The 11,870-nt window shown below is 43.7% G+C and overlaps 1 protein-coding gene across 1 annotated transcript; it reads right to left on the bottom strand.

Moving 5' to 3' along the window:
- Positions 1–10,354: 10,354 nt before the first annotated feature.
- LOC119291622 lies at positions 10,355–11,160 on the bottom strand. The gene has a single exon (XM_037570417.1). It carries the CDS (start codon positions 11,084–11,086, stop codon positions 10,661–10,663), a length of 426 nt encoding a protein of 141 aa, XP_037426314.1. The 5' UTR covers positions 11,087–11,160; the 3' UTR covers positions 10,355–10,660.
- Between the last annotated feature and the right edge of the window lie 710 nt (positions 11,161–11,870).

Below are 11,870 nucleotides of genomic sequence, written 5' to 3'. Positions count from 1 at the left end.
CTAGCAAAAAGATTGAGAAGCGCCCAACCAAGAAACGAAAAATCTCGTACCCAAGCATTAAGCATAAGTAACACCGAATAATGCATCATAAGTAGGATGTAATTTCATTGCATAACTATTGATTTTTATGCTTGAATAGGGAATCATAAAACCCTAACACCAATATTCTTACTAAAGCATAACTATTCATCAATATGACTCACATATCATATCGTCATATCTCAAAACCATTACTAAGAACCAAGTTTATTTTATCCAATGATCTTCATGAAAGTTTTTATTATATCCTCCTTGGATATCTATCACTTTAGAACTAATTTCATATGTTGCTTTTAATAAGCTCAAAAAAATTTAAGTGAAGAACATGAGCATAATATTTCTTTCTCTCAAAATAATCTAAGTGAAGCAAGAGAGAATTTTTTTAAAAAAATACTAACTCCTAAATAAGTCTAAGTGAAGCATGAGAGCATTTCTTCAAAAATAACTAAGCACACCATGCTCAAAAAGATATAAGTGAAGCACTAGAGCAATTCCATGGCTCTAAAAATTTAAGTGAGGCATAGGAAAAAGCATAGCATAATTTTTGGCTCTCTCAAAAAGGTGTGTCCAGTAAGGCAAACTCCACCGCGCGACCCCAAACGGACATCCGTTTTGTCCGGATTCTGTCCGTTTGGGTAGGGATTTGGGGTCGTGTCCGGGCCTGTCCTGGGATGCGGTGGTCGTGCGCCCAGCGCGCGGCCACATGCATTTGCCCCATCCTGTCTGCGTATATTTCTTTGCAAGTCCTTAAACTTTTTTTATCATTCATTTTTGGTACATGACAATACATCATCAAATTTTGACTAGTAAAGCAAGGCCAAAGAAAACAAGAACTACAAGAATACATTTGAGAAGATACCCAACTTCCATAATTGCTCCCTTGAGTTAGGTTAGGGCCTTCTCGATGCACTCATTGTTGATCTATGGAGGAGGCACGACGTTGCACCCTCCTTTCTTCTTCAAGCCAGAATTCGACGTTGCTTCCTCACACGTAGTATCGTGCCTAGCCTCTAATCTAGCAGCAAGTGCACTTTTCTCATCTAAAGCCTCTAGGCTAGCTAAAAGTGCACGAACATGCAATAGATTTCGCTCTATCAACATATCGATGTACTCTTCTTCCCAATACCAAAACTTGCATCCATTCTACACAATAAAACTTAAAGTTAGCACCACTAGTCTAATCTAAGAGCACAAACCGAAGCTAAAAGAGCACATACCCCATCGTTTAAGCACTTGATGAACACCCATCCGGAATGCTCCGGCGTTGTAGACACGCGGCGCACGACCACCCTTGGGCAGTGGTCGCACTTGATGAGGGACAACGGTGCGTCGACGAGTTTTTGGGCAAGCATCGAGCCTGGCCGGTCGCCATTCGCGTATCTGCTGGCGGGCCACCAACGGTGCAGATCCGAGTGGCTAGAGGACGAGCCACTGCCTGCATGTGGCCTTGCGGCCCTGCCAGGGCCTTCCGGCGAGGTTCCCGGCCATTCCATGGCGCGGCCCGGCCTCCCACAGCCGGGCGAGCTCAAGACCGACCAGATCCGTCCCAAATCCGGCCGGCGGGTGCGCAAACAAGGTGGACGTGCTTGGGTAGCTCGGCGGCAACGAGAGGAAGGGGTTGGGCAAGCGCGCGTCCGAGTTGCACGGCTGCAATGGCAGCGGGCGGCCGGCGGCGGCGAGGGGAAGAGAGGGGAAGAGTGGAGTGGATGCGGCCGGAGGGAGGGAGGAGGGCGGATAGAAAAAGGCCCGTCCTATGCCACCGACGGGCGGTCCAGGGGAGGACACACACAGACGACCCGCGCGTCCGCGTGGTGTCCGTTTCACCCCAAAAGCGGCGCAAACTTGGGCCACGGATGGGTCGAAAGCGGATACAAAGCGGACAAAAGTCCGTTTGCGCTCACGCGCTGGGCCGTCTCGTTTGTCCCTTTTACCCCAAACGGACGGGGGCGGACAGGATAGGGTCGCGCGGTGGAGTTGGCCTAAGGATTCAAGACTTAAAACACAAAGCAAAATAAGCAAAGACTCATATCACACTAGACACTCCAAGCAAAACACATAATATATGACGAATAAAAATACAACTCCAAGTAAAATATCGATGGTTGTTAGAAGAAAGAGGGGATGCCATCCGGGGGCATCCCCAAGCTTAGTTGCTTGCTACTTCTTGAATATTATCTTGGGGTGCCTCGGGCATCCCCAAGCTTAGCCTTTTGCTAATCCTTATTCCTTCACCCATCATAATCATCCAAAACTTGAAAACTTTAATCACACAAAACTCAACAAAACCTTCGTGAGATCCGTTAGTATAAGAAAGCAAACCACTACTATAAGTACTATTGCACACCCATTCATATTTTACTTTTGCATTATATCTACTGTATTCCAACTTTCTGTGGCAAAAACTCTTCAAAGAAAACCATAGAATCATCAAAACAAGCACATAACGCAAAGAAAACGGGAATCTGTCAAAAACAGACCAGTCTGTAGCAATCTGACTACTTTGAATACTTCTGTAACTCCAAAAATTCTGAAAAATTAGGAAGACGTGAATAATTTGTTTATTAATCTTCTATAAAAAGTATCAACTCAAAAGCACTCTTCTGTTAAAAATGAAAAATAATTTCGTAAGAACAAAAGTTTCTGTTTTTCAGCAAGATCAAATCAACGCTCACCCAAATCATCCCAAAGGCCTTGCTTAGCACAAACACTAATTTAAACCATAAAAACACATCTAATCAGAGGCATAATTGGGTATTTTATTGAAAACAGCAAGAAAACTAAAAAGCAAAAAGATACAAGTTGGGTTGCCTCCCAACAAGCGCTATCGTTTTACGCACCTAGCTAGGCATAACGCGTAGGATCTATGTTTTGTCATATTTAGCCTTGTTTTCCTTGGAAGTATTTTTGTTGGGGGATTTTGCAAATAAAACATAAAACACATTATCCATGGGAACTTTAGCACTATCGAGTTACTTTTTATCATAACTCTTTTGATTTCTGGCAGAAATCCAAGAATAGTGTTGATTAACATCATTGAAAACTTGTTGGATCATGTCTAAAACAGGGACTTGTTTTTTAAGATTCTCATCAAAGATTTGGTTATCTCCAAGCAAATGTCTCGACGCATAATCACTATTATAAAGAATTTCATCAATCACGGGTTTTCACGATTCATAACATAAAATCAAAGATTTTCCTAGCTTCCCGTATTATGTAGTCAAATTCATTCATCAAAACAAGAGTGGCTAACTTTTTAGCTTTAAGATTCTTTATAAGGGGCAACTCATAGAACAATCTTTGCAAGGTAGGATGAGTACGGACAAATATAGTTTCAAGTTTTAGAACGAGTGCCGAAATAGCTTCCGCATAAGATTTAGTTCTTTTAAGTATAGGAATATCATCAAGGCTTAATTTTTTGACACAATTGAAAAATTCTTGGATATGTTCTTTTACCATAAAAATCCCTTGCCCCAAGACAAAAGTTTTGGCATCCAGATTACCGTACGCTCCATTTTAGGAGTTAGGCCATCATCTGTTTCTGCCATATGAAAATCACTCATGGTGACTTCACAACAAGATTGCACTCAAAAACAGATCTGACGAGAAAACGGCGAACGAAAAAGCGGGCGAATAAAATGGCAATTTTTTGGAAAGTGGAGGAGAGGAAAATGAGAGGCAAATGGAAAATAATGTAAATTGCAAGGAGATGAGATTTGTGATTAGGAACCTGGTAGATGTTGATGATCCTCCCCGGCAACGGCGCCAGAAATTCCTTTTGATGTTTGCTTGAACTACGTCGGTATTTTCCCAAAGAGGAAGGGATGATGTAGCACAGCAATGGTATGTATTTCCCTCAGTGATGAGACCAAGGTTATAGAACCAGTAGGAGAAGCACGCAACACAATGTAAACAGCCCCTGCACACAAATAACAAATACTCGCAACCCTACGTGTTAAAGGGTTGTCAATCCCTTTCGGTAACGGCGCCAGAAATTGGCGAGGAGACGGGATAAAGTTGTAATAGATTGGATAAAAAGATCACAAATAAAATAAAGTGCAGCAAGGTATTTTTGCATTTTGGTTTAATAGAAATGGAAATAAAAGCAAAGGAAAATAGATCGCAAAGGCAAATATGATAAGAAGAGACCCAGAGGCCGTAGGTTTCACTAGTGGCTTCTCTCGAGAAAAATAGCAAACGGTGGGAAAACAATTACTGTTGGGCAATTGATAAAACTTCAAATAATCATGACGATATCCAGGCAATGATCATTATATAGGCATCAAGTCCAAAATTAGTAGACTGACTCCTGCCTGCATCAACTACTATTACTCCACACATCGACCGCTATCCAACATGCATCTAGTGTATTAAGTTCATGGAAAAACAGAGTAATGCAATAAGAACGATGACATGATGTAGACAATATATATTTATGTAGAAATAGATCCCATCTTGTTATCCTTAATAGCAACGATACATACGTGTCGTTTCCCCTTCTGTCAGTGGGATCAAGCACTGTAAGATCGAACCCAGCACAAAGCACATCTTCCCATTGCAAGATAAATAGATCAAGTTGGCCAAACAAAACCCAAATATCGGAGCCGAAATACGAGGCTATAATCAATCATGCATATAAGAGATCAAATAAGACTCAAATAACTTTCATGGATAAAAACATAGATCTGATCGTAAACGCAAAGTTCATCGGATCCCAACAAACACACCGCAAAATATTTACATCATATGGATCTCCAAGAGACCATTATATTGAGAATCAAGAGAGAGGGGAAGCCATCTAGCTACTAACTACGGACATGTAGGTCTACAAAGAACTACTCACGCATCATCAGAGCGGCAGCGATGGACATGATGAACCCCTCTGTGATGATGTCTAGATTGGATCTGGTGTTTCTGGAACTTGCGGCGGCTGGAATTTATTTTCGTCAACTCCCCTAGGGTTTCTGGAATATTGGGGTATTTATAGAGCAAAGAGGTGGTGCAGGAGGCCACCGAGGTGGGAACAACCCACCTGGGCGCGCTTGGGGGCCCAGGCGCGCCCTGGTGTCTTGTGACCCCCTCAGGCTCCCTCTCTGGTACTTCTTCGGCCCACTGGATATCTTTTGGTCCAAAAAAATCCACAAAAAGTTTTGCTGCGTTTGGACTCCGTTTGATATTGATTTCCAGCGATGTAAAAAACAAGCAGAAAACAATAACTGACACTGGGCACTATGTCAATAGGTTAGTACCAAAAAATGATATAAAATAACAATAAAATGATTGTAAAACATCCAAGAATGATAATATAACAGCATGGAATAATCAAAAATTATAGATACGTTGGTGACGTATCATATCACGCCACGGTATGCCTTCCTTGGTAAAATTGGGTGCCTTGATTAGGTTAACTATCTGTTCTGTCCTAGGTTCCTGGAGAAAAAATCTAACATCTCTTCTTCGACTACTTCGGCCTTTGGATTGTGGTCCACCGCCATGGTTTGTCGGTTGATTTCTCTCTTGAGGATGTGAAGTGCTTCCTCCTCCTACTCCCCACTCGGGGGCCAACTTTGTGAAGCACATGGTTGTTCTTTCTCCAATGGGTAATCTGGAAAACTAGGAATTGAATAGTCTTCGACGATGCTAAGTGTTATGATTCATAGGTGTACCTTATGATGAATGATCGTTTGTCAGTGTTAGAATAAATCTGAGGCATGCCGTTGATCATCCGAGGACCAAGTAATCACACGAGCATGACACCAAGATTTGTTAACGAGGTTCACTGATATGGCTACATCCCCGAGGCCTGACTATGGGCGCTCCTCCCCATGACACCATCAGAATACCGCACCTAGTCGCCCTGGATGCCGGCACATGCCGCCGGCTTCCCCTGTGTTCCTGTGCTATTATGTTGGCATAGGTTACATCGTGTCTCTACCCTCGCTATATATGAGAGGACTAGGATAAAAGTGTCCTACTAGGACACGACTCCATATCCTATCACAATACTACTCAGAGTCCAACTGTAACCTACCTTATACACGATATTCGACACAACTCTAACAAACTCCACCTTGGCGAATATTCTCCACCATCTTGAATTCGTCAATGCATCAAACTTCCATGTACATTAGACTTGAGTTCATCCCATGAGTACCGCTGCTACTCCAAAGACTCCATATGACTCCACCTGCAACTTGTAGTCCCTTCTGTTCTTGACCACAGTCAACACTCGAGCAAAATTAAGTTCATTGTTACTCTAGTCCGTGCTCCCAACTTCCAGAGTATCCGTCCAATGCCATCACATATTTATCAGTGACCTGCGTGAAAGTGAAGAACTCACATATTGGATGTCACACATAGGAGTTACCTGAACTCAACATCACCGCTCCTTTCTTGACCGCCTGTCTGAAACTTGAAGAACTTCACCGTTGCTTGTAGTCATCTCGAGTCAAATTTGCAGTTGTCTCACCACATGTATGACCACCAAAGCCCTGGTACGTCTCCATGCCCCATGCATACCGCATGCCTCGTCGCTATTACTGCGTCGAGCCTCCACTGTCCTGGTCGAGTCTCAAGGGTCACGAACCCACACCACTCAACCCCGACTGCAGAGTACCATCGGTCATCATCGATCGATGACGAGTTTTACACTTCCATCAGACCACCGGGCTCCAGTCCAAATTACGCGTCCCTCACTTTTCCCGCTGAATAGGCTTCGATTCTCTGGATCCTTACACTGTAGCCCCTCAATCCAGCTCCACCTTCAGAATGACTCCATTATAGATGATTCGTCCACCCTCATGCCCCGTCGACTCCAAGCTCTCATGTGCACCATCTTTAATCAACCCTGCGTCGTAGTCTTGTCAAAGCCACACAACCCCTCAGGCCTGCGCCACGTGTTTCCACGCCCAGAAGTCGGTCACCATCAGCATCACGCTCCTATGTTGCTGTTGCCGATCCCACCACCGTCTTCTGTACCAACTGACTTGCGTCAACCCGTCAGACTGTCCAGTCCGACCCAGCCGAACTTATCCGACTGCACGACACACTCCAGACTCCTCAAGCCATCATAGTGACAATTGCCATCCATACACAAATGTGTACCAACAAAGAAAAGTCAAAGCACAATCCTTCATAGCCTTCCTGTGTGAACATCCAAGAAAATTAACAAAGCAAGCCAAGCTTCTAATTCACCACACGTGCGTAGCTTTTGAACGAAATTCTCTATTTCTTTCTTGATAAGCATCACGATCTGACTCTGAGTCCTTGTGCCAAATTCTTTTCATCAAACAAATCTCTTTGTCCTTGTGCGTTCGGAATACCGCCCAACACAGCCAGCACGCCTCGGCCTTGACCTGCTCTGCAGTTGGGGCTTTTACCCTAGCGAGCCAACCCCGCATGGGTCGGCCTGCCCAAGAGCCAGCCTACGTACGTCGTCGCCGCCGCTTGCACGCGCCTTGCCACGATCGGATCTTGTCATCGATCAATCCGAGTCGCTGAACAGCTGCTCGTTGCCTCTGCCTGCAACCCTCTCGTACACGTTACGCCGGCGCCTTATGATCTATCCATCCAGCTCCACACGTGTCACATGCGCGTGCCGCTACTGCTTCCGATTCGATCTGGCCGCCGCCCGACGCCTCACACACGATCATTGATGATGATTGCTACAGATGCTTCCAATCACTTCTTGAAGATTACAACATGACAACTCTACTTCTAGCTCGCAAGTCGCCGACCATACTGTCCCGCATTACGATCACTTCCACAGGTTTCTGTCAATTTCTCTTCATCCTCTTTTCAATCAACAATCCATGACCTCCGAACAACTTAGCTCTGATACCACTTGTTAGAATAAATTCGAGACATATCGTCAATTATTCGAGCACCAAGCAATTACACGAGCATGACTCCAAGATTTGTTAACGAGGTTCACCGATATGGCTACATCCCCGGGGCCTGACTATGGGCGCTCACCATCACAATACCGCATCCGGTCGTCCTGGACGCTGGCACATGCCGCCAGCTTCCCCTGCGTTCCTATACTATTATGTTGGCATAGGTTACATCGTGTCTCTATCCTTGCTATATATGAAAGGCCCAGGATACAAGTGTCCTATTAGGACATGACTCCATATCATATCTAAACACAATACTACTCAGAGTCCAAGTGTAACCTACCTTGTACACAATATTCGACACAACTCTAACAATTAGTGGCGGCACTATGTGGTGTTTGTGATGTCAAGCGGCATAACAAAGTTTGGATTAGTTTCACCAATACTTGTGTGTTTATCTATAGTTTGTCCACATGTATGCACATATAGTTTTTAGATCATTTGCTTCGACTCCTAGCTAGTGTCGTCACTTGTGCTTGTATTATGTGAGACCCTTATATCATGTTGATTGAAATCCTTTTGTGTAGTGGTGTGTCACCCCTTGCCCCAGTATATCTCCTAAATTGTGCACTCACACGAGGGAGAGGATTGTGTCACGCACGTGTAGGAGCATGCAGTTTTCTTACCACACGATTGGCTCCCGATTCAAAAATTGGTTTGCTTTATGCATGTGCTTTATCTCTTAATTACCTTAGATGGGGTCCATGTGTGCAGCTTTTTGCTACCCACCCATCCCACCTCTCATGACTTATCTTTTGACTTTTCAATTTGAATCAATTATATCTTTTGAATCGAAAGTCCAGTTCATTTTTGTTTGCATAATCGTGTTCCTTGTGAGAAGGGCTTTGAAATAAGACCACTCTTCAATAAGTTATGACAAGTTCTAAAACATCACAAAGTTTCAAGTATTAAAACTTGATAAGGACGAAGGGTAAATTCAACAAATTTGAATACAAAAACTTAAACCCTGCACCCTAAATCCTAAGCCCTAAAACCTATGTCTGCCAAGTTTTGACTATTAAAACTGGATAAAATGAAGGATAAATTCAGCAAGTTTCAAATACTATAACTTTAACCCTGCAACCTAAACTCAAAGCTCTAAGCCTTAAGCCCTAAACCCTAAAAGCAATTGGATCTTGATAAAAATTGATGAAAGTTGGTAAAAACTTAATATTAGTAGTAGCAATTTTTATTGTTTGAAACTTGGTAAAAGTTTAAAATTTGCAAAATTGTAATCAAGAGTGGTCTTGTTTTGAAAATCCTCGTCGCAAGGAACACGAATATGCAAATGATATATACATTGGAATTTTGGTTCATAAGATAGAATAGATCTAAATTCAAAGTAAAAAGAAATACATTAGGGGTGGGATGCCCGAAAAGCTGCCATGCATGCACCCACGAACAAAAATTATAGACTAATCACATTACGAGTTTCCGAATCCCAAAGCAATTGTGTGGCCAACTGAGTTGGCGCCCCTGTGAATTTCCCACTCTCATGAGCATCCTAAAAAGTTTGTTTAGGTGGGCGATCACCCCACCTAAAGTGGTCCTAATCTTGTGCTTTAGAACATGCTATCGAAGATTGATACTCCCTCCGTCCGGAAATACTTGTCCTAGAAATGAAGAAAATAGATGTATCTATAACTAAAATAAGTCTAGATACATCCATATCTAGGACAAGTATTTCCGGACGGAGGGAGTAGATTGTTATTTGCGGCTGGCTCCACAACTGAGTGCCAATGTTCAAAGAGATTTCTTTTTGAAACACACACCATATATCAATTAACTAAAAAGGTTATTACAATCATTTGTTACAAAATATGCCACATAGGCGGAAAACTATTTAGAAGAACACCATCGGACCTACCGTCGAAGCTAAACTCCGCAATCTCATGTGGTAAGCCGATTAATTTTGTTCAAAGAGATTCCGGCGTGACATTGTCTTGTGGATTCTTAGTTGTTAATATAACCAAGCAGTTCTTTCTTTTGCCTATGTGGGAAAATTATATACTTTCTTACACAAGATCAAATGGTGATATTCATTTTGGCTTGAAAGTTTTTGTGTGGTGAATTAGTGATGAAAAATGTATCCGAAATCAAAGCAATAAAACAGGTAGAAGTTTATTTGAGAAATCAAGTTGTAGAACTGACAAATCCAGCATAATCCTCTTCTCGAAACTAAATAAATAAATAAGGCCAGCATAACCAAAAAGGGCTCAGATCAGGGGGATTACCGAGAAATGTTTGAACTAGACCGTAAACACTTCAAGAACTAATTCAATTTGTAGGTGACCAGATCTTAAGCATGTTGACTGTTTTTTCTTTCTAAACCGAGTTGCGATGTGTATTAGTGAGTAATTAATGATGAAATATTGTGTTCTAAATCAAAGCTACTATATTATATAAACATGCAGAAGGCAGCATGGCAAAGCCTGCACAAGCCTGTATTGCCGGGAGAGAGAAAAATATATACAAATCCAGCACAAATGGACAGTCAGAAAGAGCTCAAACCTCTTTGTAACCATACACATTACTGAATTCCTTTTGCAAGCACCAGAAACACTATACACTGCATAGCGGTGCGCTCAAGAACATGATTCAGTAAGATAAAAGGAGCAGAAGAGAACTGGCCAATCAGACAGGAGCTGCTATGAGATCGATTCATCATCTGAGATGAAAGAAAATGGAGACGGAGACCACCCACAGCCACAGCAGGCCGTGTGGCTCGCCTAGAAGGAGGCCTTGCACTTGAGGACGAAGCCGAGCAGCAGCAGCGTGGCCATGAGGCCGCAGGAGGAGCCCCCGACGCGGTGGATCCAGTAGGGGTCGAACCTGACGACCCTCCGGTCGACGAAGCACGCCACGTTGATGGCCAGGATGAGCACCACCAGCAGCGCCGGCAGCCACAGCGCCGACGGCAACAACAGGCCCCATCCCTCCTCCTCCTCCTCCTCCTCCGCCTCCAACTCCCGGTCCATGTACAGCGGCGACAGCACGGCCAGCGCCGCCAGGGCCACGCACACCAGCTTCTCCGTGGAAGACGGCCTCCCCATGCTCGTGATGCTGTCGATCAGCCGCTGTCGATTGCACACGCTCCAAGTGCAAAGTAGACTCTCCTGCACTCTCTGGCCCGAAAGTCTAAAGGTCTTTACCATGTGATCGTGGTGCTCTCCAGAATTTCTCTCTTTTATTCTGTGTTTGGCTGGACCAATCTTGAGAGGCAAGCACACGAGCACCTACCGATATCTATGCTTTTGATCAGCAAACCTTTTTGACTATCGATCGATCCGTATCATATAAAGGAACATATTCAGATTTGTGCATTATTATCCACTGATCGTTGGTGTGGGCGGTACTGGGCTGTTATGTAAAGCCGCAAAGGGGAGATTCTTTCTTCACCTTCGTAGCTGGTGAGCATGGAATCGGATGCCGAGAAGAGCTGCTCGAGCTCGACAACCCGAATATTGCGCGGTTACGGACGCGCGCGTAGGATCGAACCAGCCGGGCTTGTGCTTGAAGCTGCGCCCATGCAGCAACATGGCTCTACAACTTTTTGCTGTACCTGTACGGCACGATGAGTCCTCTTACACGTGTTCTTAGCATAAGCTAAACTATATCAAGATTTGGCTCTCATTTTTGTTTGTTTTGCCGGGATAAAAGTGTTTTATTCGAGAATTATAGAGTTACAGTCAAGAGTCAAATATCCTCATTACATGAAGGCCGTCCATATAGCTACACACCTATGCTACGCTCGGTACGGCTATATCTCGCTAAACAATCTGCTACCCTATTCTGACTACGATGAAACTTTTGTGAAATAAACATCTGGTTCTCTCTCATGGACTTGATCTCCAAAGCTAGATAACCATACGAAGAGCGAACAAGTGAATCATCTCTAAAGATCGATAGAGCCACTAATGAATCTAACTGCACGACAAC

Source organism: Triticum dicoccoides, chromosome 4B (genome assembly GCF_002162155.2).
Source record: "Triticum dicoccoides isolate Atlit2015 ecotype Zavitan chromosome 4B, WEW_v2.0, whole genome shotgun sequence".
Taxonomy (NCBI): domain Eukaryota; kingdom Viridiplantae; phylum Streptophyta; class Magnoliopsida; order Poales; family Poaceae; genus Triticum; species Triticum dicoccoides.
Note: the sequence above shows the minus strand (reverse complement) of the source record. Positions and strands in the feature narration are given on the sequence as shown.